The sequence below is a fragment of the Salmo trutta genome, chromosome 1 (genome assembly GCF_901001165.1).
Source record: "Salmo trutta chromosome 1, fSalTru1.1, whole genome shotgun sequence".
NCBI classification, from domain to species: Eukaryota; Metazoa; Chordata; class Actinopteri; order Salmoniformes; family Salmonidae; genus Salmo; species Salmo trutta.
The window spans coordinates 67961533-67988838 of NC_042957.1; the positions used below are offsets into that span (position 1 = coordinate 67961533).

Here is a 27306-nt window from a genome sequence, read left to right on the forward strand (position 1 = left end):
ATTTGTCCAATAGAAACATTTATTTTCTGAAACAGTTTGCACTAATGAATACACCACAGCCACTGTGATGGAAAGTACAGTCTTTGTACATCACAATGTAGAGTCCCCACATCCTGCTCCAACGGAAACGAGTCTGTACATTTCAGAGGAGAAAACAAAGGCAAGGGTGTGACAACTTAAAAAAATCTTAATTTATTTTATATCTTTAAAATTAAAAACATTTGAAGTGCATTCTACAACCTCCCAAAGGCACAGTCATACGTGTATTGGACCAAATTCATAAAACACTGCCACACAATACCGTTTTTGTTTTTAGAAGTAAGAAACTGAACTCTATAAAAATGACAAACATTTTTGTCTGGAAAAGAATGGCCATTGTATAGGGAGATCCGCAGGACATATCATCAGCTGTGGTAGCAGCATACGCTGAGGGTTAAACATGCTGGTTTAGAGGTCCACACTGAGTGCTCAAGATATGCATTGCTGCCTTTGAAAACATTCTTGTGATACTTAAATGCAATGAAATGTTTATATAATACATGTTCAACAACCGAACTGATAGTGGTGGACAATGTTCTATGAAAATGGCTTCAACAAAAAATCAACAGCAGAAAAACATTAGCAGAAAGGAAACGAGTGAGACAGAATGAGAGATGTAGAGGAAGATAAGGTGACTGATTCCCCTGTCTCGTTTCACATCGAGCCTGACCCCAGATCTGTTTGTGCTGTCATTCCAACTTCTATAAGACAGCACAAACAGATCTGGGACCATGCTAAACCCATACAACAACGGCACCGACTGTAAGGGTTTTCCCCAGAATACCTTACACCTGTGCGCTGCGATTCCATCAGACACAGATATACAGTACTGTACATGAGAGAGATCTATAGGGATCTCGAAGTGGAGACTGTCTGTGATAAATAGGCAGAACTGTTATATTCTAGCCTGGTACCCGATCGGTTTGTGCTGTCTCGCCAACTTATAAGGTCATTGTCAAACCAGGAGTTGGCAAGATAGTACAAACATATTTGGAACCAGGCTACTGACATCTCACCATATAAAAGGACAGTCATTGACTGTGACTGTGCAAACGAAGCAGGACCCTTGGCCTGTGTATGTATGGAGAGCTCACTTGAGGAGAACTGAAATCAAACATACACACTCACACTCAATAACGACGCTCAGTAAATACACATATACACACACAAAATATACTTAGTGTGTGACAGATTGACACCACATCACCAGACAAAGAAAGGTTCACTTTGTGACAATGAAAAGGAAATAGTGACACACACATATATAATTATATTATCGCATTTTAACTCAGTCCAGTACAGTCCTTCTTGGAATATGTAAACAAAGTAATTATTTGAAATCAGAAATGTTTGGCACAGAAATGAAAGACAAAACAAACATAAAAAATAAGGCTGGCGCATTGACGTGTGGACAACAAGAGGCCACAAAGGTCTCAACAGAAACCAATAAAACAGATGGCAATGAAGTACTTGAAAACACAAACAGGAATATATATTGAACTGATCCCTCTTTACAGAACTGCACATTCAACAGCAGAAGCAGATGGACACTGCAGGTGAGAGAAATTATGGGACTACTTTTCCACATCCATGGGGTTGGCATGGAAACACCTTTAAACCAGGGTTTTATCTTTTGTGTGCGTGTGTGAGTGGTTGTGACAGGAACCCCCAAAACCATGACACTCTTTTTCAGGAAAGGAACAAATCAAATGAAAAAAAACCCAATAAAAACATTCACCCAAAATTATTTTGAATGCCTTTTAAAATATCCACCAAATATACAGTCAACACTTCTTCTGAAGCACAGACTCAACAATCGTACAACCAGACAAACGTTACAAGACACACACAGGATCACAAACATCCACGCATGTTCATTCGCACCCTAAAAATACAGCACAGCAGTAGGACCCCAGCACACACGCACACACCACGGGCATCAAAAACACACACACCCCACGGGCATCAAAAACACACACACACACAACTCTCTTTACAGTCTATCTGCTGTCACCCACATGCCCCATCTCCTTCTGACTGGCTCTTGGGCTTTGATTGACATGAGAGTGACAGCTAAATGGACAATCTAGAACTGCAGAATCGTAAGCAGCCATTTCCTCTTCCATCCTCTCCCTCCCTCCGTTCCTCCCTATACAGAAGGGTTGGGTAAGGGAGGACAAACTGTTAACCGTCACATCTTCAGGACCACCTTGGTACAGCAGACAGTTGTTGGAGGGTAGTTTAGGTTGGCATGTACTTTGCGCTGCCCTGTTGTCAGCCAGTGACACCAATACAGAGAAACATGGCAGGTCCTTGTTCAATACACAGATCCATCCAAGTGACAACAAACACTTTCTCTTCACTCCATGGGTCGGGCAGGTGTGTGTGTGTAAGTTCACCCTGCGTCCTTTGTCCAGCAATGCCGGACCGGTGATTGTGTGCCCATCCATGCATGTGTGGTATCTGTGCTTACAGCAGCCTTGTGCCATACATACCTTATTGGGACTGTGTCTGTGTGTGTCAGTGTGTGTCTGTGTGTGTCTGCACTGATGGGTCAGCATCTATGTGTAGAGACTGCAGCAATTTCCATTGAGTGCATGAACATTGTGTGTGTGTGTACAGTATCTACACTGAAATGTGTGTAGAAACGGTACATTAGAGGTTGACATGGGAACAGGTCTGTCAGGAATGGGAAGTTCTAGAGTCATGTTCGGGACAGCACAGGATCCACAATCCACAGGATTGTAATGTGTGGAGCATTTCATTCAAATAAACTGTGTGGGCCTAATATCGTTTACTTAATAAATAAAAAAATCTAAATATAATGAGAATTTCCTTCCTTCCAGCTCACTCCTCGCTTCAGTTGGAGCCAGTCACTACTTTACGCCCCGATCACACGATAGTGTCATTACGCAAAATGGTCCGCAGCATCATCTGGATATGTATTCCACGTTTCAACATTCACCTTCTGCTACCATTTCTGTCAGGCCGTCTTCACATACAGTCTGATGCATACGTTCGATAAATCCAACGAATGCACCACACAGAACGCACTGCAACTGCCTCTGCAACGCAATGCTGCAAGGCAAACACAGCGTTCCAGTGGAAATTAATGTACATCTGGCGTACCAAAATGCAATGCCGCTATTGGTGTGATCGTGGCATAACGGAGGAAATTATTTCTGGGTGTAAAAATCTGCATGGGACGGGAGTGATTACTATCAGAATGGGACAGGAAAGTTCCGGGGTTATAGAAACGGGATCCGGGCATTACAGGAAACATTTTTTACAGGACAAGACGAAACAGGAATGAATTTTCACTCCGTGTCAACCTCTAGTGTACATATTAGTGTATATAAGGGTATCTTGGTGTATGTGTGTATACAAATGTGTGTGTATTTGTGTAAGTCAGTCTGTGAATGGAAGTGTGTTTGTGCATGTGTGTATCAGTGTGTGTGTCTGTGTTAGTGTGTATCAGTGTGTGTGTGTGTGTGTGTTCAGTCCTGGCCCGTGGTGAAGAGTACTCTCTGGTCGGTTCTGGCCAGCTTGGTAGGCGGCTCCAGAGACTCCTCCCCCAGCCCCGCCCCGTCAGAGGGCAGAGACAGCTCCTGACACTCGTCATCGCTCTCCTCTTCCTCCTCCTCTTCCTCTTCTGGGAGACACACACAAGTGGGATGAAGGTTAATATCAGAAACCATGGTTATAGGAATAGATTGCCCAATCCCAAATGAGTCCCTAACCCCTAACCCCTATGCTCTCAGATCTCCACAAATGCGTAAGGGTAGGGATTGATCTGGGATTGGGAAATCCTCAATAAGTAGCTTTATGTCTGGCTGCCATGTGCTTTGTATCAAACAACATGGACGGTAGTTACCTTTGTCTGGATCCAGTGGGTTCAAACTCCTGCCAAGACTGGCGAACTGAGAGACATAGGAAATGAGTCAGTAACAACTGAATGGTAACAACTGAACAATGGTAACTAATATCAACAGCACATTAGCTTTTTTGGCTTGGGCCACTGTGCGCGCGTGTGTGTATGTGTGTATATGTGTGTGTACCTCTCCCATGACAGCGATGGGTGTCTCTCCTTTAGCCTGGGCTACTCTGTGTTCTATCAGGTAGTACATATACTCATCATACAGCAGTCTGATCAGATGGAAGGATCCAAAGCTGGCAGCACTACGCAGAGTCAGGTCTCTAATCACCATGGAACTGGATGGAGAGGAGGAACAGATCGGTTTGGCATGGACAAACAAATCTGGATTTCCTGACTAACCAGGAAAAATACATCTCTGGGCAGTAGCGTTGTAAAATTGTAGGACCTTTCCCAAATTTCCCAGTTGGAGGACTCCCTCCCTGCCTATTCCCATTTAATTCTAGTTGAACATGTATGAAATTACCGAAAATGTTAAACCGTATTTAGCAGTCATGGGACTCGATGGGACTAATCCCATTCTCACCTGTAGAAGGACCACTTGAGCAGGAAGAGCTTAGCTGCCTTGGGGAAGGCGGTGCTGGCCTGGTAGGGCTTTAGGACCTGGGAGACCACCCCGTCCAGCCAGGCAGCCCACTGCTCCAGAGAGTTCTGCTGCTGCAGGGTCAGCTTGAAGTCCTGCTCCAACTGCTGCACCACACGGTCCTCACAGCGACACACCCACGACGCCTGCTCCTGTATGGAGAGAGAGGGAAGGAGAGGGAGAGAGAGAGAGGAGGGGGAGAGAGAGGTGGAGGGAGAGAGAGACGGGGGAGAGAGGAAAAGAGAGAGGGGTAGGGGGAGAGGAAAAGAGAGAGATGAGGGGGAGAGTGAGGTGGAGGGAGTGAGAGACAGGGGGCAGAGAGGGGGGAGGGTGAGAGGAAAAGAGAGAGATGAGGGAGAGAGTGAGGTGGAGGGAGAGAGAGACAGGGGGCAGAGAGGGGGGAGGGGGAGAGGAAAAGAGAGAGATGAGGGGGAGAGTGAGGTGGAGGGAGAGAGAGACAGGGGGCAAAGAGGGGGGAGGGGGAGAGGAAAAGAGAGAGATGAGGGAGAGAGTGAGGTGGAGGGAGAGAGAGACAGGGGGCAGAGAGGGGGGAGGGGGAGAGGAAAAGAGAGAGATGAGGGGGAGAGTGAGGTGGAGGGAGAGAGAGACAGGGGGCAGAGAGGGGGGAGGGGGAGAGGAAAAGAGAGAGATGAGGGGGAGAGTGAGGTGGAGGGAGAGAGAGACAGGGGGCAGAGAGGGGGGAGGGGGAGAGGAAAAGAGACAGAGGAGGGGGAGAGTGAGGTGGAGGGAGAGAGAGACAGGGGGCAGAGAGGGGGGAGGGGGAGAGGAAAAGAGACAGAGGAGGGGGAGAGAGAGAGAGAAAGAAAGAGGGGAGGAAGGGGAGAGAAAGAGAGAGAGTCGTCAGTATTCTGTCTCTTATATTTTTGTCACTTCACAATTACAAAATATAGTAGTTGAATGACAAGGTAACATAGGCCACCTGTGTTACGTCAGTAGGACAACAACACACAGAGCTTTAGGACATTATACTACATCTACCAAACAAACACTACAGGGATCCCCCTCAGTGCTGGTCTGCATCATATCAATATAATGACATGTCTATGGTCTGGACAGTGTCTGTTACTATACACTGTAACCACAGGTCTTAGGTCAGACGGACCTGAACGTTGGCGAAGTCCACGCGGTTGAGGTCGCTGAGCATCTGGTTTATCTGAGCTGTGTTCTGTAGCACGGCCCTGGCTGCCTGGGCCAAGTGGTTCAGAGAGGTGTACCTGCGCAGCGTCTGGGCAAACGAACTGGCTGACGTTACCTGGAGGATGAGAGGAGGAAGTGAGAAAAGAGAGCGTGACAAGACCTCACCAAGAACACACACACACCGCAGAAACCAACACATGCTGCCCAACACGCATGCAAGCAGACACACACCTTAATGCGGACCATCTCTTCTGGGATGTTCATCATAGCGTTGGTCAACCAACTCTCCAGACTCTTGGCAAAGTTGCGGATGGCTTGAGTTAAGGCACCTGTGGACAGGAGAGAGAGGGGTTGACACAGGGCTGAACTGAATGTGCTCTCCTATGTGGTGGTGAATGGAATGTTCTTAAACTCAAACCACCTTTGAGAGTTGAGGATCTCTGTGTTTTATTGTGTTATGTAGAATCTCCACCAGGCCTATGTCATGTTATGTAGATAGATTAGTGTAATATATCTTGATTAGATAAGTATTCAACCCCCTGAGTCAATACATGTTAGAATCCCCTTTGGCAGCGATTGCAGCTGCCAGTCTTTCTAGGTAAGTCTCTAAGAGCTTTTCACACATCGACTGTGCAACATTTGTCCATTATTAATTTCAAAATTCATTAAGCTCTGTCAAATTGGTTGTTGATCATTTCTAGACAACCATTTTCAGGCTTTGCCATAGATTTTCAAGCAGATTTACAATAAGTCAAAACTGTAACTCGGCCACTCAGGAACATTCACTGTCTTCTTGGTAAGCAACTCCAGTGTAGATTTGGCCTTGTGTTTTGGGTTATTGTCCTGCTGAAAGTGTCTGTTGGAAAGCAGACTAAACCAGGTTTTCCTCTAAGATTTGCCTGTAAGCTCCATTCGGTTTCTTTTTTATCCTGAAAAACTCCCCAGTCCTTAACGATTACAAGCATACCCATAACATGATGCAGCCACCACTATGCTTGGAAATATGGAGAGTGGTACTCAGTACTGTGTTGTATTGGATTTGCCCCAAACATAACACTTTGTATTCAGAACAAAAAGTGAATTGCTTTGCCACATTTTTTTGCAGTATTACTTTAGTGCATGTTTTGTAATATTTTTCTTCAGTACAGGATTATTTCTTTTCACTCTGTCAATTAGGTTAGTATTGTGGAGTAACTACAAGGTTGTTGATCCATCCTCAGTTTTCTCCTATCACAGCCATTAAACTCTGTAACTGTTTTAAAGTCACCACCGGCCTCATGGTGAAATCCAGAGTGGCTTCTTGAGTGTAATTAATAACTTCACCATGCTCAAAGAATATTCACCCATCTACCAATAGGTTCCCTTCTTTGCGAGGCGTTGGAAAACCTCCCTGATCTTTATAGTTGAATCTGTGTTTGAAATGTACTGCTCGACTGAGGCACCTTACATATAATTGTATGTGTGGGGTACAGAGAGGAGGTAGTCATTCAAAAATCATGTTAAACACTATTATTGAACACAGAGTCCATGCAACTTATTATGTGACTTGTTAAGTACAGTGGGGGAAAAAAGTATTTGATCCCCTGCTGATTTTGTACGTTTGCCCACTTACAAAGAAATGATCAGTCTATAATTTTAATGGTAGGTTTATTTGAAGAGTGAGAGACAGAATAACAACAAAAATATCCAGAAAAACACGTCAATTTTTTTTTTTAATGAGGGAAATAAGTATTTGATCCCTCTGCAAAACATGACTTAGTACTTGGTGGCAAAACCCTTGTTGGCAATCAGAGAGGTCAGACGTTTCTTGTAGTTGGCCACCAGGTTTGCACACATCTCAGGAGGGATTTTGTCCCACTCCTCTTTGCAGATCTTCTCCAAGTCATTATGGTTTCGAGGCTGACGTTTGGCAACTCGAACCTTCAGCTCCCTCCACAGTTTTCTATGGGATTAAGGTCTGGTGACTGGCTAGGCCACTCCAGGACCTTGATGTGCCTCTTCTTGAGCCACTCCTTTGTTGCCTTGGCCGTGTGTTTTGGGTCATTGTCATGCTGGAATACCCATCCACGACCCATTTTTAATGCCCTGGCTGAGGGAAGGAGGTTCTCACCCAAGATTTGACGGTACATGGCCCCGTCCATCGTCCCTTTGATGCGGTGAAGTTGTCCTGTCCCCTTAGCAGAAAAACATCCCCAAAGCATAATGTTTCCACGTTCATGTTTGACGGTTGAGATGGTGTTCTTGGGGTCATAGGCAGCATTCCTCCTCCTCCAAACACAGCGAGTTGAGTTGATGCCAAAGAGCTCCATTTTGGTCTCATCTGACCACAACACTTTCACCCAGTTGTCCTCTGAATCATTCAGATGTTCATTGTCAAACTTCAGACGGGCATGTATATGTGCTTTCTTGAGCAGGGGGACCTTGCGGGCGCTGCAGGATTTCAGTCCTTCACGGCGTAGTGTTTTACCAATTGTTTTCTTGGTGACTATGGTCCCAGCTGCCTTGAGATCATTGACAAGATCCTCCCGTGTAGTTCTGGGCTGATTCCTCGCCGTTCTCATGACCATTGCAACTCCACGAGGTGAGATCTTGCATGGAGCCCCAGGCCGAGGGATATTGACAGTTCTTTTGTGTTTCTTCCATCTGCGAATAATCGCACCAAATGTTGTCACCTTCTCACCAAGCTGCTTGGCGATGGTCTTGTAGCCCATTCCAGCCTTGTGTAGGTCTACAATCTTCTCCCTGACATCCTTGGAGAGCTCTTTGGTCTTGGCCATGGTGGAGAGTTTGGAATCTGATTGATTGATTGCTTCTGTGGACAGATGTCTTTTATACAGGTAGCAAACTGAGATTAGGAGCATTCCCTTTAAGAGTGTGCTCCTAATCTCAGCTCGTTACCTGTATAAAAGACACCTGGGAGCCAGAAATCTTTCTGATTGAGAGGGGGTCAAATACTTATTTCCCTCATTAAAATGCAAATCAATTTATAACATTTTTGACATGCGTTTTGTTGTTATTCTGTCTCTCACTGTTCAAATAAACCTACCATTAAAATTATAGACTGATCATTTCTTTGTCAGTGGGCAAACGTACAAAATCAGCAGGGGATCAAATACTTTTTTCCTTCACTGTACATGTTTACTCCTGAACTTATTTAGGCTTGCCATAACAAAGGGGTTGAATACTTATTGACTCAAGACATTCCAAATTTTCATTTGTAAAAATGTCTAAATACATAAGTTCACGTTGACATTATGGGGTATTGTGTTCAGGCTTTAACACAACAACATGTGGAAAAAGTCAAGAGGTTTGCTAACTTTCTGAAGGCGCTGTATACTGCTCTGTAGTTTTATCAGTATGATGTGTTGTGTGGTGCGTTCTAACTCACTGGGGATGGGCCGCAGCACATCGGGGATGAGGATCTCCACCAGACCCTGGTACAGGCTGTTGTCACAGTCACGGCTCCAGCGGAGCACAGGGTCGTACTTACACAGGATCACTAGACAGTCCTTGGGCAGGCGCTTCTCAGACTCATCATGTCTGTTACAACAATACAGAGTACGTTAGAAAATGACACAAGAGTCTCGAAAATACGACTTGATATATAAAAAAAAATGAGTTGCTTTAGTAGCATATTGAAGTCCCAGGACAAGACGTACACAGCCAGTGTGCCAGTGTCTCCACTCTGGCTCTCTTCAAACCTCCAGAAGGTCTTCCACAGGGTCTCCACCAGGGTGAACTGCAGGTTGATCGTCACGTCCAGAATAGCCTGGAAACAAAGAGAGAACACCAGCACCATCAGTATCAACTAGCTTAGCTCCTCCCTTTATGCAAAGGATGCACAGGACAGCTGGACCGACAGAAACAACAGTGAGACGTACAGATTCCATGTACATAACAGGACTATACAAGAACTGATGAATGAACAATGACATACACCAGGGGTAGGTCTCTGTGCAGACAGACAGGGGTAGGTCTCTGTGCAGACAGACAGACAGGGGTAGGTCTCTGTACAGAGACAGGGGTAGGTCTCTGTACAGACAGACAGGGGTAGGTCTCTGTACAGACAGACAGGGGTAGGTCTCTGTACAGACAGACAGGGGTAGGTCTCTGTGCAGACAGACAGACAGGGGTAGGTCTCTGTGCAGACAGACAGACAGGGGTAGGTCTCTGTGCAGACAGACAGACAGGGGTAGGTCTCTGTGCAGACAGACAGACAGGGGTAGGTCTCTGTACAGACAGACAGGGGTAGGTCTCTGTACAGACAGACAGGGGTAGGTCTCTGTACAGACAGACAGGAGTAGGTCTCTGTACAGACAGACAGGAGTAGGTCTCTGTACAGACAGACAGGAGTAGGTCTCTGTACAGACAGACAGGGGTAGGCTTCTGTACAGACAGACAGGGCTGGGTCTCTGTACAGACAGACAGGGGTAGGTCTCTGTGCAGACAGACAGACAGGGGTAGATCTCTGTACAGACAGACAGGGGTAGGCTCTGTACAGACAGACAGGGGTAGGTCTCTGTACAGACAGACAGGGGTAGGTCTCTGTACAGACAGACAGACAGGGGTAGGCCTTTGTACAGACAGACAGACAGGGGTAGGCCTCTGTACAGACAGACAGGGGTAGGCCTCTGTACAGACAGACAGACAGGGGTAGGCCTCTGTACAGACAGACAGGTGTAGGCTTCTGTACAGATAGACAGCGGTAGTCCTCTGTACAGACAGACAGACAGGGGTAGGCCTCTCTGTAGACAGACAGACACACAGTAACATATTGTACATATAAACAACCAGTGTGACATACAGACAGGCACCTCACAGTGTTCCCGATACAGCAGCTGGAAGCTCTTGATGTGCTCCAGTTCTATGCCCTCCGGTAGGGCCTTCCCCTGCAGGTCAAGGTCAGGGAACTCTGGGAGGGTCCGAGACGCGTCTGCATGGGGACAGAAGACAATATTAATTGTGTATTTACACAGATACTGTAAATGTCTGACCTGTTTTAGCACTGTCTGTAACCTACTGAAGTTCATTTGTTAGCGTTTAATAAATGTCCCGGTTCGATATTGTCCATTCCGTTAATCAGTCAGTCTCTAACTCTGAGATTTGTATATTTGTATTTCTCTACTGTACTTGGTAAAATATGGTAAAATGTTATTACATAGTAGGTACATTTTAATCACTCTTCTGTTTCTTTGGGGGTCATATAAACACTAAGTGAAGTAGTTACTTGATGTAAACAACAAGACGGTACAATAAGGTGTTACCCCAATTCCCCCTAGTGTTGACAGACCTGACGCCCCCCACCCCCTCACCCAGGAACTGCTGGTACTGCTGCACTTGGGCGCTGATGTCAGAGAGCCCCGCCCCCTGCTGCTGTTGCTGCTGTTGGCCCGAGCCTGCCGCCATGCCATTGGTCATCCCCTCCACCTTCTGCACCGGCTTCAACCTGGGGAGGAGGGGTTTATGATGAAAATAATGAAGTTCCTTTATATAGCAGGGAGGCTTCAATGAGAGAGATACAACAAAATGACACAAGAAGATCTAGGAATAAGGACAGAAATACAGAAATGAAATGAGAGAAAGAGAGAGAGAGAGTGAGAGAGAGAGCAAGAGACAGAGAAAGAGAGAAAGAACGAGAGGGTAGGAAAGAGAGACAGAGAGTGAGAGAGAGAGCGAGAGAGAGAGAGTGAGAGAGCGAGAGAGAGAGAGCGAGAGACAGAGAGAGTGAGAGAGCGAGAGAGAGAGAAAGAATGAGAGGGTAGGAAAGAGAGACAGAGAGTAAGAGAGAGCGAGAGACAGAGAGAGAGTGAGAGAGCGAGAGACAGAGAGAGAGAGAGAGAGAGAGAGAGAAAGAATGAGAGGGTAGGAAAGAGAGAAAGAATGAGAGAGAGAGAGCGAGAGACAGAGAGTGAGTGAGAGAGAGATAGAGAGAGAGAGAGGTTGATAGCCCACCTCTGTTTCTGAGAGAAGGGCTGCTGTCTCATGGCCAGGTGCTGCTGGTCCTCCATCAGTCTGATCAGAGAGGAGCAGGCCTTGATCCTCAGGCCGTAATAGTGGTACTTGGAGTTCCCCCTGGAACACACACACAACTCAGCCTCTGATTCAGCCTATGCTTTTGGGGCATCACTGTGTGTGTGTGTGTGTGTGTGTGTGTGTGTGTGTGTGTGTGTGTGTGTGTGTGTGTGTGTGTGTGTGTGTGTGTGTGTGTGTGTGTGTGTGTGTGTCTACCGACGTGTGTGTCTACATGCGTGTGCCTGTGTGCGTTCATCTGTACGTATTTGTGTGTATGTATGTGTGTGTGTGCGCTTCTGTGTGTGTGTATGATATAACCCGTCTCACCGGGTGCCCAGGCGGCGCGTGCGTAGCCCCATGAACACGGATCTGATCAGCTTCCCAAAGGAGGCGGCGTTGACGGGCTCCAGCTTCTGCTCCTGGCAGTGCAGCAGGTAGTGGCAGTAGAGGGTGGAGCGAGGCAGACTGACCCCTTCAGCTGTCTCATAGTTATCTAGCAGCCACTGCACCTGGCAGAGAGTCAACAAACACACACTACTGAGAGGTTTGGTTTCTGAGCGTTATATATTATCAATCATTAGTTATAATAGAGACATGAGGGGGGGCTGTATTGCAGGGAGAACGATCCCATGTAGCAGTACTGATAAGGGGAGGAACCGTTAAAGGCCCAGATCACTCAGCTTCCTGCCTAGCAATACTGATGCAATGTTTAGTGAGGAGGAGACTCCACCCAAAGTGAGGTATGTAAACTACCACGGGTGAAACCATGTGTTTGTCTAATGCAGCTGTATTAACCCTCTGGGCAGAATAAACTTGGTTTAAAGCTTCATAGTGTCCGTTGAGTTTGTACTGTGAAAACTAGAACCTAACACTACTCATAAACAAATATAAATAGTGATGGGATGCTTGCCAAACAGGCAGTTTACAATAGGATGAATTTATATAAGAATACAGAGTTGTCTTATTTCAATCAAAGTTTCTCTTCTATAAGATGCACTGCTATAACATGAAAACATGATGAAGCCATGTCCCTCCTACAGTCTAGTACTGAGACTAGTAGAACAGCCATGTTCCTCCTACAGTCTAGTACTGAGACTAGTAGAACAGCCATGTTCCTCCTACAGTCTAGTACTGAGACTAGTAGAACAGCCATGTTCCTCCTACAGTCTAGTACTGAGACTAGTAGAACAGCCATGTTCCTCCTACAGTCTAGTACTGAGACTAGTAGAACAGCCATGTTCCTCCTACAGTCTAGTACTGAGACTAGTAGAACAGCCATGTTCCTCCTACAGTCTAGTACTGAGACTAGTAGAACAGCCATGTTCCTCCTACAGTCTAGTACTGAGACTAGTAGAACAGCCATGTTCCTCCTACAGTCTAGTACTGAGACTAGTAGAACAGCCATGTTCCTCCAACAGTCTAGTACTGAGACTAGTAGAACAGCCATGTTCCTCCTACAGTCTAGTACTGAGACTAGTAGAACAGCCATGTTCCTCCTACAGTCTAGTACTGAGACTAGTAGAACAGCCATGTTCCTCCTACAGTCTAGTACTGAGACTAGTAGAACAGCCATGTTCCTCCTACAGTCTAGTACTGAGACTAGTAGAACAGCCATGTTCCTCCTACAGTCTAGTACTGAGACTAGTAGAACACTGATAGGTGTGTGTGAGAGAATAGTATTGAGGTTGGCGTCTCTGCCTCATACCTTTTTGTCTGCCGACGGTACGCCACTACCCTCCTCACCCTCTGTTGTACTGACGGTGGCAGGAGAGGAGCGGGCGTTGTGGGAGGAGTAGCTCCCCTGACTGTTGCCGCTCAGCATGTACCCCCCCTGGATCACATAGCTGCCCCCGCTTCCATTAGCCCCCGCCCCTTCCCCAGTCCCATTGGCTGTTCCCCCTGTCGCCACCACCGTCGCCCCACCCCCAGCGGAGGCCGCCGGATTGGCCACGATCTGGCCTGTGCCAGCCACATACATAGACACACCACCGGTGGAGCCCGTTGTCACGGAGACGGTCAGGGGTGTGCCGGTGGTGGGGACCTGTGAGCCAGAGGTGGGAGGGGCTTCGTAGTAAGGGGCGGCGGTGGTCTGGGTGTACAGAGGGGTGTCTGTGTAGGTGAAGCTGCCTGAACGACTGGAGAGAGGGAGGAGGGGGGGAACAGGGAGGGATGAAGGGAGCAGGGGAGGAGAGAGAGACAGTTAGATTCAAATTCAGCAGTTTAACTGTTGTCTTGAAAGATAAACCACTGCATCACAAAAACAGGTCCCAGATCTGTCTGTGCTGTCTGGCCAACTCCACTGTCTAGTTTTAGAAGTTGAGGTGATCAAGCTAGCTAGTTAGCAACAGTTAACAAACTATATAAGCATAGTGGCATAGCATTATATCACCATAGACAGGTAGTGTTAGAGAGAGTAGTGGAGAGGAAAGCTTACATTGTGCTGGTGGTGTAGTTGTTGTCTCCCCCTTCAACATACTGCACCTGATTGGTGTACACATGCTGCACTGGCACCTGCTGGAGCTGCTGCTGCACCTGACACACACACACACACACACACACACACGGTCAAAACACTAATCTACTCCCCCTCCTCCAATTTCCTTTGAAGTGTGTCCAAATATTTCAACCGTAGTCAATCATGAGGCATACCACATCAATCACAGGCTCAATGGGAAAATGACCTTGACTTTCATGCTGCTCCCCTTACCCTTCACATTGCTCTTTCCTACCTACTGTGTTGTCTCTGCCTTAATCCCACTCCACTTTGTTACCCACTGATAGCCTCTATAGGATACCTAACTTCCATTTAAAGCAGCAATAAGTCATTTTGGGGTGACCCGATTCCATTCACATATAACTGTGTTATGGATCTGTCATTCTCACTAAAACAAGTCTTAGAAGTGGTAGATCTGTTCTATGTACTTCTCTGCTTCCTGTTCATAAGTTTCATTTTTGCGTCTTTTACTAGGTTTTGTACACCAGCTTCAAACAGCTGAAAATACCATATTTCTGGTTACGAAAAAAATATTTCACAGCGGTTTAGATGGTGCAATGATTCTCCACACTTATATCACACTTAATCAGGCAAACAATTTTTTATTTAACTTTTATTTAACTAGGCAAGTCACTTAAGAACAAATTCTTATTTACAATGACGGCCTACCCCGGCCAAACCCGGACGATGCTGGGCCAATTGTGCAGCGCCCTATGGGACTCCCAATCACAGCCGGATGTGATACAGCCTGGATTCGAACCAGGGACTGTAGTGATGTTTCTTCCACTGAGATGCAGTGCCTTAGACCGCTGCTCCACTCGGGAGCCCGGAAATGGCGGAGCAATTTCTGCATAGTGCATCTTTAAGTTAAAACTGCACTTAGTAGTGGGAGACTAAGCCAGAAATTCTACCTAATAGACCTACTCTGAGGGCAGAGGCTGCGTCAAACAGGAGTGGCTGTCCTTGGGCTGTGGTGACCGTGGGGTAGCCTCCCATCTCCATCCCCTCCCAGCCCAGCGAGAGCACCGACAGGGACAAGGCAAAGGGAGGGAAGGCCAGGGGGAGGGAGAGGGGGAAGTAGGAGGGGTACTCCTGGAGGCTGTGTCCGTCTGTCTGCATGTCTGGGTGTCTGTCTGACGGCACCCATGCAAAGTACTGTGCGTCTGTCCTGCTCTGCTCTGCTGTTGTCCACTCCTCCTCTACCTCTCGGTCTCTTCCTACGTCTGTCTCATCCCTCTCTCTCTGTTTGCTATGCGAACTCTGGAACCAACCAGGAGGGAAATGTTGTGATGGCTCAGCAGGACCAAATGAATACATAATACAATGCAATACAGCGTGTGGTTGTTGAATTATATATACTATCTTTAGCTCAAAGGATGGTTATGTGTGTGTGTTTATTTCTGTGTTATGTGTGGTGTTCTGTTTATGTCTTGTGCATGCCCCCAGCTGTGCTCTGGACACCATATGTGAACTGATTGCCCCCCATCTATCTTCAGAGCTCGTGCTGCTAGGTGACCTAAACTGGGACATGCTTAACACCCCAGCCATCCTACAATCTAAGCTTGATGCCCTCAATCTCACACAAATTATCAATGAACCTACCAGGTACCACCCCAAATCCGTAAACACGGGCACCCTCATAGATATCATCCTAACCAACTTGCCCTCTAAATACACCTCTGCTGTTTTCAACCAAGATCTCAGCGATCACTGCCTCATTGCCTGCATCCGTAATGGGTCAGCGGTCAAACAACCTCCACTCATCACTGTCAAACGCTCCCTGAAACATTTCCTTGAGCAAGCCTTTCTAATCGGCCTGGCCCGGGTATCCTGGAAGGATATTGACCTCACCCCGTCAGGAGAGGATGCCTGGGTATTTTTTTAAATGCCTTCCTCACCATCTTAAATAAGCACGCCCCATTCAAGAAATTTAGAACCAGGAACAGATATAGCCCTTGGTTCTCTCCAGACCTGACTTCCCTTAACCAACACAAAAACATCCTGTGACGTTCTGCATTAGCATCGAACAGCCCCCGTGATATGCAACTTTTCAGGGAAGTTAGAAACCAATATACACAGGCAGTTAGAAAAGCCAAGGCTAGCTTTTTCAAGCAGAAATTTGCTTCCTGCAACACAAACTCAAAAAAGTTCTGGGACATTGTAAAGTCCATGGAGAATAAGAACACCTCCTCCCAGCTGCCCACTGCACTGAGGATAGGAAACTCTGTCACCTCTGATAAATCCACTATAATTGAGAATTTCAATAAGCATTTTTCTACGGCTGGCCATGCTTTCCACCTGGCTACCCCTACCACAGTCAACAGCACTGCACCCCCCACAGCAACTCGCCCAAGCCTTCCCCATTTCTCCTTCTCCCAAATCCAGTCAGCTGATGTTCTGAAAGAGCTGCAAAATCTGGACCCCTACAAATCAGCCAGGCTAGACAATCTGGACCCTTTCTATCTAAAACTATCTGCCGAAATTGTTGCAACCCCTATTACTAGCCTGTTCAACCTCTCTTTCGTGTCGTCTGTGATTCCAAAAGATTGGAAAGCAGCTGCTGTCATCCCCCTCTTCAAAAAGGGGACACTCTTGACCCAAACTGCTACAGACCTATATCTATCCTACCCTGCCTTTCTAAGGTCTTGGAAAGCCAAGTCAACAAACAGATTACCGACCATTTCGAATCCCACAGCACCTTCTCCGCAATGCAATCTGGTTTCAGAGCTGGTCATGAGTGCACCTCAGCCATGCTCAAGGTCCTAAACGATATCGTAACCGCCATCGATAAGAAACAATACTGTGCTGCCGTATTCATTGACCTGGCCAAGGCATTCGACTCTGTCAATCACCACATCCTCATCGGCAGACTCAATAGCCTTGGTTTCTGAAATGATTGCCTCGCCTGGTTCACCAACTACTTCTCTGATAGAGTTCAATGTGTCAAATTGGAGGGCCTGTTGTCCGGGCCTCTGATAGTCTCTATGGGGGTGCCACAGGGTTCAATTCTTGGGCCAACTCTTTTCTCTGTATACATCAATGATGTCGTTCTTGCTGCTGGTGAGTCTCTGATCCACCTCTACGCAGACGACACCATTCTGTATACTTCTGGCCCTTCTTTGGACACTGTGTTAACAACCCTCCAGACGAGCTTCAATGCCATACAACTCTCCTTCCGTGGCCTCCAACTGCTCTTAAATACAAGTAAAACTAAATGCATGCTCTTCAACCGATCGCTGCCTGCACCTGCCCGCCTGTCCAGCATCACTACTCTGGACAGTTCTGACTTAGAATATGTGGACAACTACAAATACCTAGGTGTCTGGTTAGATGGTAAACTCTCCTTCCAGACTCACATCAAACATTTCCAATCCAAAGTTAAATCTAGAATTGGCTTCCTATTTCGCAACAAAGCATCCTTCACTCATGCTGCCAAACATACCCTCAGAAAACTGACCATCCTACCGATCCTCGACTTCGGCAATGTCATTTACAAAATAGCCTCCAATACCCTACTCAATAAACTGGATGCAGTCTATCACAGTGCCATCCGTTTTGTCACCAAAGCCCCATATACTACCCACCACTGCGACCTGTACTCTCTCGTTGGCTGGCCCTCGCTTCATACTCGTCGCCAAACCCACTGACTCCAGGTCATCTACAAGACCCTGCTAGGTAAAGTCCCCCCTTATCTCCGCTCACTGGTCACCATAGCAGCACCCACCTGTAGCACGCGCTCCAGCAGGTATATCTCTCTGGTCACCCCCAAAGCCAATTCCTCCTTTGGCAATCTCTCCTTCCAGTTCTCTGCTGCCAATGACTGGAACGAACTACAAAAATCTCTGAAACTGGAAACACTTATCTCCCTCACTAGCTTTAAGCACCAGCTGTCAGAGCAGCTCACAGATTACTGCACCTGTACATAGCCCATCTATAATTTAGTCCAAACAACTACCTCTTCCCCTACTGTATTTATTTATTTATTTTGCTCCTTTCCACTCCATTATTTCTATTTCTACTTTGCACTTTCTTCCACTACAAATCTACCATTCCAGTGTTTTACTTGCTATATTGTATTTACTTTGCCACCATGGCCTTTTTTTGCCTTTACCTCCCTTATCTCACCTCATTTGCTCACATTGTATATAGACTTATTTATCTGCTGTATTATTGACTGTATGTTTGTTTTACTCCATGTGTTGTTGTATGTGTCGAACTGCTTTGCTTTATCTTGGCCAGGTCGCAATTGTAAATGAGAACTTGTTCTCAACTTGCCTACCTGGTTAAATAAAGGTGAAAAAAAAGAAAATGTGTGTGTTATGCATTTTTGAGAGTGTGTGTGTGTGTGTGTGTGTGTGTGTGTGTGTGTGTGTGTGTGTGTGTGTGTGTGTGTGTGTGTGTCTTACCTCCTGAGTGAGGTGGACAGGCTGCAGGTTGGTGACACTCAGCTGGGTGGTGATACCCTGTTCAGTCTTCGCTGTGATCTGGGACGTTGCTTGCACCACTGACCTCTAAGGACAGGAAACACAACACAGATAGATTCACACAGTGTGTAGCTAAGACAATAGCGTCTGGTAGGTAAGATAATAGCCCTGTTACATCAACTCAAACTGGGTTTGATGTGAACTGAACATTTTTCCTCATGCTTCCCATTCTTCCCTGTCCAACACATGTTTCACACCGTACTACTATGGCTGACCCTGTAAAACAACACATTTCACTGCACCTATCCAGTGTGTGACAATAAAACATCTGAGTTACTGTTTTGCCATCTGAGAGCAATTAGACACCATAGGCTTGAGAGACTAGTAAGTATTTTTGAGCTATTTCCGGCCAAGTTCTCTCGGGGAACAGCAAATGCTAGTTTCGATAAACTTTTTCCTCAATTCTTGGTTTGTCCAGAGGTTGTTGCCGTAAAACCCATAACTGCTGAGACTATCACTTCTCATTTTCCACATAATAGTGTACCAATGCTAGACACCATAAATACTTTATGTCAGCACAATTTTGGCTTCACCAAGTCTTATGATGAGTTGTGAATAATAAACCATTTTTTCTGTGTGGTTTCAAGTGAGTTGCAATTGTTGCAATATCATGTGTCTACCAAGATCATGTTCATTAGGGCATGAAACAGAAAAAAGTCCAGATAGTCACCTCTCTGTTTTAATCCGTTTTCTTCTGTTTGGTGCCTAATGAACATGACCCAGGTGTGAATGAGAGAGGGGAAGGGACCTCTACCTGCTGTGCTGCTTGCACCTGCTGCACCACCTGTGTGGGAACCCCAGTCTGCTGTACCACAGCTGGAGGGGGGCTGGAGTCAGACACAGAGTCACTTGAATGAAGAGAGCCCTCTGTGGAGAGAGAATGAGAGAGAAAGGGAGAGAGAGAGAGAGAAAGGGAGAGAGAGAGGGGTGTGGAGGGAGAAAGGGAGAAAGGGAGAGAGAAAAACAGAGAGAGAGAGAGAGAAAGGGAGAGAGAGAAAGAGAGAAAGGGAGAGAGCGAGAGGGGGGATAGAGAGAGAAAGGGAGAGAGAGAGAAAGGGAAAGAGAGAGAGAAAGGGAGAGAGAGAGAGGGGTGTGGAGGGAGGGAGAAAGGGAGAGAGAAAAACAGAGAGAGAGAGATAGAGCGAGACCTGCTAATATGAAACTGTGACTTCTTTCTGAGCCACTACACCCACATATTACAGTACACAACCTCTTCATGATAAGCAAGAGCACAGGGACAGAGTTCACAGCAGTCAGAGACATTCCACTCATTGCAGGTTTTTAGACTCATTTGGTAGAAACTGTGAATCAGAACAGCTCTCTTAAGATCAAGAACAGAGCTTGAACAGGAAGCTGTGAGACTTGTTACTTCCTCTCTCTCAGGCCCATCTAAGAACGTGACACCAATGTAATCTGATTCTAATTTATCTTTAGTTTTATAAATGATATTTTCTATAAAGCATATTGTACCTATTCTAAGCTAAAATAATGTTTGCACCATGTTTTGTGTTCTATTTTTATTTTTAATCCCAGCCCCCAATTCCGCAGAAGGCCTTTTGCCTTTTGGTAGGCCATCATTGTAAATAATAATTTGTTCTTCACTGACTTGCCTAGTTAAATAAAGGTTCAATAAAATTAAATAAATACAAATTGTCAGGTTTCTGAATGAAATGCCGCAATAACGTAGCCTGGTCCCAGATGTGTTTGTGCTTTCTTGCTAACTCTTATGGTCTGCGTGACAATGACCATAGGAGTTGTCAAACAGATCTGGGAGCAGTCTAGTGTCGGTCATGACTTCAGATAAATCAAGTCTACAGTCAGTAGCATGTGATGTGATGCTGAGCCCGGCTCACCTGTGACGGTGACTACGATGTACTGGGGGGTGTTCTGGGCGTTGTTGGCCTGTGATGAGGAACCCTGGATCTCAGCCGTCACATACTGGGTTTGGGGGGGAGGAGCCTGTGTGGGCGCCACCTGAACAACTGATACAGACACTAGGGTTTATGTATTGCATGATACACATTGTCATAAGCATCTGAATTGATGCATACCTATAAGACATGACTCAAAATGACGTAAAAGTACATAAATGTGTCAATGAAACTATAGAAATATTTATTTATACATTGCATTTAATAAATGTATTACAAACAAATGAAAAATTATACTGGCAGAAACAATACCTGCTGTCTTCTGTGCCGCAGTGGGAGTGGCTTGTGCAGGGGGTGTGGTTTGTCCTGCTGCGGCTGCAGGAGCCCCCACCGTGGTCTGAAGCTCGGCCAAGAACTGCTGCGTTGGAGCTACCACGGTGTGTGGGGCAGCGGAGGCTGAGGACTGTCCTGCCACCGTCACACTCCCACTCGCTGCCCCTTGGGGCTGGGTCGTCACGGGCTGCAACTCCCCAACGTAGCCTGTCGTGGCCATCACGAGAACTGGGACTCAGACACTGAATATGTGAAAAATAAAATAAAATCTTGTTCGCTGAGAGATCTAGCTGAAGCCTGGGTGCCAGTCTTATTCTGCTCTCTTGCCAATTCCTGACGGAATTATTGTGTTTGGCTTGACAATGACAGCAATGTTGTTGGCAAGAGCACAAACAGATCGGGGACCAGGCTAATCTACAATGAACAAAAATATAAAAGCCATTTCAAAGATTTTACTGAGTTACAGTTCATATAAGGAAATCAGTCAATTGAAATAAATTCATCAGGCCCTAAATCTATGGATTTCACATGACTGGGAATACAGATATGCATCCGTTGGTCACAGATATCTTTTTTAAAAAGGTAGGGGCGTGGATCAGAAAACCAATCAGTATCTGGTGTGACCACCATTTGCTTCATGCATCGCGATGCATCTCCTTCGCATAGAGTTGATCAGGCTGTTGATGGTTGTCTATGGAATGTTGTCCTACTCCTCTTCAATGGCTGTGCGAAGTTGCTGGGTATTGGCGGGAACTGGAACACGCTGTCGTACACATCAATCCAGAGAATCCCAAACATGCTCAATGGGTGAAATGTCTGGTGAGTATGCAGGTCATGGAAGCACTGGGACATTTTCAGCTTCCAGGAATTGTGTACAGATCCTTGTGACATGGAGCTGTGCATTATCATGCAGAAACATGAGGTGATGGCGGCGGATGAATGGCACGACAATGGACCTCAGGATCACTTCACAATATATCTGTGCATTCAAATTGGCATTGATACAATGCAATTGTGTTCGTTGTCCGTAGCTTATGCCTGCCCATACCATAACCACACCCCCACTATGGGGCACTCCGTTCACAACGTTGACATCAGCAAACCGCTCGCCCACATGATGCCTTACAAGCTGTCTGCCATCTGCCCGGTACAGTTGAAACCAGGTTTCATCCGTGAAGAGAACACTTCTACAGTGTGCCAGTGACCATCGAAGGTGAGAATTTTCCCATGTCGGTTACGAAGCCGAACTGCAGTCAGGTCAAGACCCTGGTGAGGATGACGAGCACGGAGATGAGCTTCCCAAGACTGTTTCTGACAGTTCGTGCAGAAACTCTTCAGTTGTGCAAACCCACAGTTTCATCAGCTGTCTGGGTACCTGGTCTCAGACGATCCCGCAGGTGAAGAAGCCAGATGTGGAGATCCTGAGCTGGCGTGCTTACACATGGTCTGTGGTTGTGAGGCCGGTTGGAAGTACTGACAAATTCTCTAAAACGACATTAGGGTGGCTTATGGTAGAAAAGTGAACATTCAATTCTCTGGCAACAGCTCTGGTGGACATTCCTGCAGTCAGCATGCCAATTGCACGCTCCCTCAAAACATGAGACAGCAGTGGCATTGTGTTGTGTGATACAACTGCACATTTTAGAGTGGCCTTTCACTGTCCCCAGCACAAGGTGCACCTATGTAATGACCATACTGTTTAATCAGCTTTTTCATATGCCACACCTGTCAGATGGATGGATTATCTTGGCAAAGAGGAAATGCTCACTAACAGGGATGTAAACAAATTTGTGAACAACATTTGAGAGAAATACACTTTTTGTGTGTATGGAACATTTATGGGATCTTTTATTTCAGCTCATGAAATATGGGACCAACACTTTACATGTTATATTTATATTTTTGTTCAGTGTAGCTATAGATACAGTGAGGGAAACAAATATTTGAACCCCTGCTGATTGTGTACATTTGCCCACTGACAAAGAAATGATCAGTCTATACATTTAATGGTAGGTTTATTTGAACAGTGAGAGACAGAATAACAACAACAAAATCCAGAAAAACGCATGTCAAAAATGTTATAAATGGATTTGCAATTTAATGAGGGAAATAAGTATTTGACCCCCTCTCAATCAGAAAGATTTCTGGCTCCCAGGTGTCTTTTATACAGGTAACGAGCTGAGATTAGGAGCACACTCTTAAAGGGAATGCTCCTAATCTCAGTTTGTTACCTGTATAAAAGACACCTGTCCACAGAAGCAATCAATCAATCAGATTCCAAACTCTCCACCATGGCCAAAACCAAAGAGCTCTCCAAGGATGTCAGGGACAAGATTGTAGACCTACACAAGGCTGGAATGGGCTACAAGACCATCGCCAAGCAGCTTGGTGAGAAGGTGACAACAGTTGGTGCGATTATTCGCAAATGGAAGAAACACAAAAGAACTGTCAATCTCCCTCGGCCTGGGGCTCCATGCAAGATCTCAACTCGTGGAGTTGCAATGATCATGAGAACGGTCAGGAATCAGCCCAGAACTACACAGGAGGATCTTGTCAATGATCTCAAAGCAGCTGGGACCATAGTCACCAAGAAAACAATTGGTAAAACACTACGCCGTGAAGGACTGAAATCCTGCAGCGCCCGCAAGGTCCCCCTGCTCAAGAAAGCACATATACATGCCCGTCTGAAGTTTGCCAATGAACATCTGAATGATTCAGAGGACAACTGGTGCCTTTGATACTGTGAACCATCAGATCCTCCTCTCCACCCTCTCCGAGCTGGGCATCTCCGGCGCGGCTCACGCTTGGATTGCGTCCTACCTGACAGGTCGCTCCTACCAGGTGGCGTGGAGAGAATCTGTCTCCGCACCACGTGCTCTCACCACTGGTGTCCCCCAGGGCTCTGTTCTAGGCCCTCTCCTATTCTCACTATACACCAAGTCACTTGGCTCGGTCATATCCTCACATGGTCTCTCCTATCATTGCTACGCAGACGACACACAATTAATCTTCTCCTTTCCCCCTTCTGATAACCAGGTGGCGAATCGCATCTCTGCATGTCTGGCAGACATATCAGTGTGGATGACGGCTCACCACCTCAAGCTGAACCTCGGCAAGACGGAGCTGCTCTTCCTCCCGGGGAAGGACTGCCCGTTCCATGATCTCACCATCACGGTTGACAACTCCCTTGTGTCCTCCTCCCAGAGTGCTAAGAACCTTGGCGTGACCCTGGACAACACCCTGTCGTTCTCCACTAACATCAAGGCGGTGACCCAATCCTGTAGGTTCATGCTCTACAACATTCGCAGAGTACGACCCTGCCTCACACAGGAAGCGGCGCAGGTCCTAGTCCAGGCACTTGTCATCTCCCGTCTGGATTACTGCAACTCGCTGTTGGCTGGGCTCCCTGCCTGTGCCATTAAACCCCTACAACTCATCCAGAATGCCGCAGCCCGTCTGGTGTTCAACCTTCCCAAGTTCTCTCACGTCACCCCGCTCCTCCGCTCTCTCCACTGGCTTCCAGTTGAAGCTCGCATCCGCTACAAGTCCATGGTGCTTGCCTACGGAGCTGTGAGGGGAACGGCACCTCCGTACCTTCAGGCTCTGATCAGGCCCTACACCCAAACAAGGGCACTGCGTTCATCCACCTCTGGCCTGCTCGCCTCCCGACCTCTGAGGAAGCACAGTTCCCGCTCAGCCCAGTCAAAACTGTTCGCTGCTCTGGCACCCCAATGGTGGAACAAGCTCCCTCACGACGCCAGGACAGCGGAGTCAATCACCACCTTCCGGAGACACCTGAAACCCCACCTCTTTAAGGAATACCTGGGATAGGATAAAGTAATCCTTCTAACCCCCCCCCCCCCAAAAAAGATTTAGATGCACTATTGTAAAGTGGTTGTTCCACTGGATATCATAAGGTGAATGCACCAATTTGTAAGTCGCTCTGGATAAGAGCGTCTGCTAAATGACTTAAATGTAAATGTAAAACTGGGTGAAAGTGTTGTGGTCAGATGAGACCAAAATGGAGCTCTTTGGCATCAACTCAACTCGCCGAGTTTGGAGGAGGAGGAATGCTGCCTATGACCCCAAGAACACCATCCCCACCATCAAACATGGAGGTGGAAACATTATGCTTTGGGGATGTTTTTCTGCTAAAGGGACAGGACAACTTCACCGCATCAAAGGGACGATGGACGGGGCCATGTCAACTCTTGGGTGTGAACCTCCTTCCCTCAGCCAGGGCATTGAAAATGGGTCGTGGATGGGTATGCCAGCATGACAATGACCCAAAACACACGGCCAAGGCAAAGAAAGGAGTGGCTCAAGAAGAAGCACATTAAGGTCCTGGAGTGGCCAAGCCAGTCTCCAGACCTTAATCCCATAGAAAATCTGTGTAGGGAGCTGAAGGTTTGAGTTGCCAAACGTCAGCCTCAAAACATTAATGACTTGGAGAAGATCTGCAAAGAGTGGGACAAAATCCCTCCTGAAATGTGTGCAAACCTGGTGGCCAACTACAAGAAACGTCTGACCTCTCTGATTGCCAACAAGGGTTTTGCCACCAAGTACTAAGTCATGTTTTGCAGAGGGGTCAAACACTTATTTCCCTCATTAAAATGCTCATCAATTTATAACATTTTTGACATGTGTTTTTCTGGATTTTTTGGTTGTTATTCTGTCTCTCACTGTTCAAATAAACCTACCATTAAAATTATAGACTGATCATTTCTTTGTCAGTGGGCAAATTTACAAAATCAGAAGGGGATGAAATACTTTTTATTTTTTTTGTAGCAATTGTTAAATCGTTGCTTTATCTTTAATGGAGCCCTGTCATCATCATCATCATCATCATCATCCAGACTGTTCCTTAACGTGATAATGATTGAGTCAGTGAGGCCAGATGGAACCCAGCAGGAGAGGTTTCTTATCAACACCTGGCTTTTTACTGCTGTCTCAGAATCAGAATCACCTTTATTCACCATGTGCATTTGCACATACTCTGTATTGTACTTGGTGATATGGTGCTGCTAGTGATAGAAAACATTTAGAGACAGAATACAGACAGAGAAGTTGAAACACAGTTTACATACATTTTAAACAATTATACCACCGTAATGAATGTATTCTAGCACTGCTTCTAATTAATTCCATAATTGAAATTGCTATACACATGGGGAACTTCTGTTTCTTTACACATATTCTGTCTGGGCATAATAATGAGTCAATTCACTTATGACTGAGATTTCCCCTCCAGAGTGGTACAGCTAGAGAAGAGGTGTGGGGAAGTAGAAGGCTTGAAGGGAAAGAAAGGCATGCATTTGGTGTCCGTTACCTGTAATGCGAGCAGTCATCTCTGTGATTGCTGCTGCTACAGGTCAGAAGGCTTTTTACATTTACATTTTTGTCATATCCAGAGCGACTTACAGTAGTGAGTGCATTCATTTTAATACTTTTTTTTGTACTGGTCCCTCGTGCCACTGTAACTGGCATCTGCATAATATAGTCAGTCGCGCCCCTCACTGACACGCCCCTCTTTACATTGCTTGCTTGACTTCACTTCCCAGTGCCAGCCACCTTTCCTGCCTTCGTACGGGCTTGAGAACTAAAACCTCTGGCCGGCTATTTCTCTTTATTTACCAAATTACAATGCATCTTTAGTTAGCTTTTTTTTTTTTAAATCCAGGCTACTACTATCAGCTCGCAGTGAGATTGGCTAGCAGCTACTAGCTAGCTAACGTTGGTTAACTAGTCAACCTCTGTCTCAGCCAGGCAGAAGGACATTTTGCGTTAAAGCTGATAAGCTAGGTAAAGTTAGTACATTATTTGACACACACTACTGTGGTATTCCACGTAGCCTGCTAGCTAACATTAGCTTCGAGCTGGTCAGCAAGCTGCATGTCAACAGCTGAGCTAGCGAATGGTCATTAGCTTGTCACGCATATCTACAACACCCGCCATTTTGTACCCATATCGTGCATTTGACATCGCCATAACAACGGCCTGGGTATTAAAGCGTCATGTCAGGCATAATGTACTCAGACACCGCGTTTCAAGAGACACTATTGATAAGCCAGTTAGCTAGCTAGAGACGTTGGCAACCAGTTTCCTATAAATGGCTACTGAAACAGGCAAAAAAAACAGCAGCATCCAACATAATGTTTCATTTGAAATGTTAGACGCACACGTAAGCTATCTAATATGTTTAGAGTTTCACCTCTGATTCCAAGTGAATTTCCCACCGGTATTTTTGTTTTAATTTTTTTCAAGGATTCAGGCTGTTGTTGTTGATTCTCGTTGCTGGGTTCTTGTCGCCAGGGCTACCGTGGCTATGGCGCTTCGTCCTCACCGGGGCAACTGTTGCTACCCACCCGCTTTCTTCCCTCCCCCTCATTCGCGCTGAT

The 27306-nt window shown here is 46.3% G+C and overlaps 1 protein-coding gene across 4 annotated transcripts; it reads right to left on the bottom strand.

The window, feature by feature from the left end:
* LOC115206111 (MHC class II regulatory factor RFX1) lies at positions 1 to 27306 on the bottom strand. 4 transcript variants are annotated; one of them, XM_029772724.1, is made up of 19 exons: positions 27120 to 27306; positions 20888 to 21150; positions 20558 to 20686; positions 19459 to 19571; positions 18627 to 18731; positions 14161 to 14258; positions 13432 to 13861; positions 12054 to 12229; positions 11667 to 11786; positions 11027 to 11160; positions 10529 to 10647; positions 9374 to 9483; positions 9103 to 9254; positions 5946 to 6043; positions 5680 to 5829; positions 4500 to 4708; positions 4098 to 4251; positions 3914 to 3959; positions 1 to 3691 (listed from the first exon to the last, which is right to left on the bottom strand). In XM_029772724.1, the coding sequence occupies exons 2-19, from the start codon at positions 21126 to 21128 to the stop codon at positions 3537 to 3539; spliced, it is 2739 nt and encodes a 912-aa protein (XP_029628584.1). In that variant the 5' UTR covers positions 21129 to 21150; positions 27120 to 27306; the 3' UTR covers positions 1 to 3536. The 4 variants fall into 4 exon arrangements, with proteins under 4 accessions (XP_029628584.1, XP_029628569.1, XP_029628577.1 ...); XM_029772709.1 differs by having other exon boundaries at positions 12054 to 12235; positions 27120 to 27305; XM_029772717.1 differs by lacking the exon at positions 27120 to 27306 and adding an exon at positions 26238 to 27085 and having other exon boundaries at positions 12054 to 12235.

Excerpts from the sequence above, each read along its gene's own strand:
- LOC115206111 (XM_029772709.1), bottom strand. The coding sequence starts at position 21,128 with ATGGCCACGACAGGCTACGTTGGGGAGTTGCAGCCCGTGACGACCCAG. Across the intron at positions 11,161-11,666 it reads CCCTTCTCTCAGAAACAGAG|GTTGAAGCCGGTGCAGAAGG; the intron begins GTGGGCTATCAA and ends CCTCCTCCCCAG. Across the intron at positions 4,709-5,679 it reads TGGACTTCGCCAACGTTCAG|GAGCAGGCGTCGTGGGTGTG; the intron begins GTCCGTCTGACC and ends CTCTCCATACAG.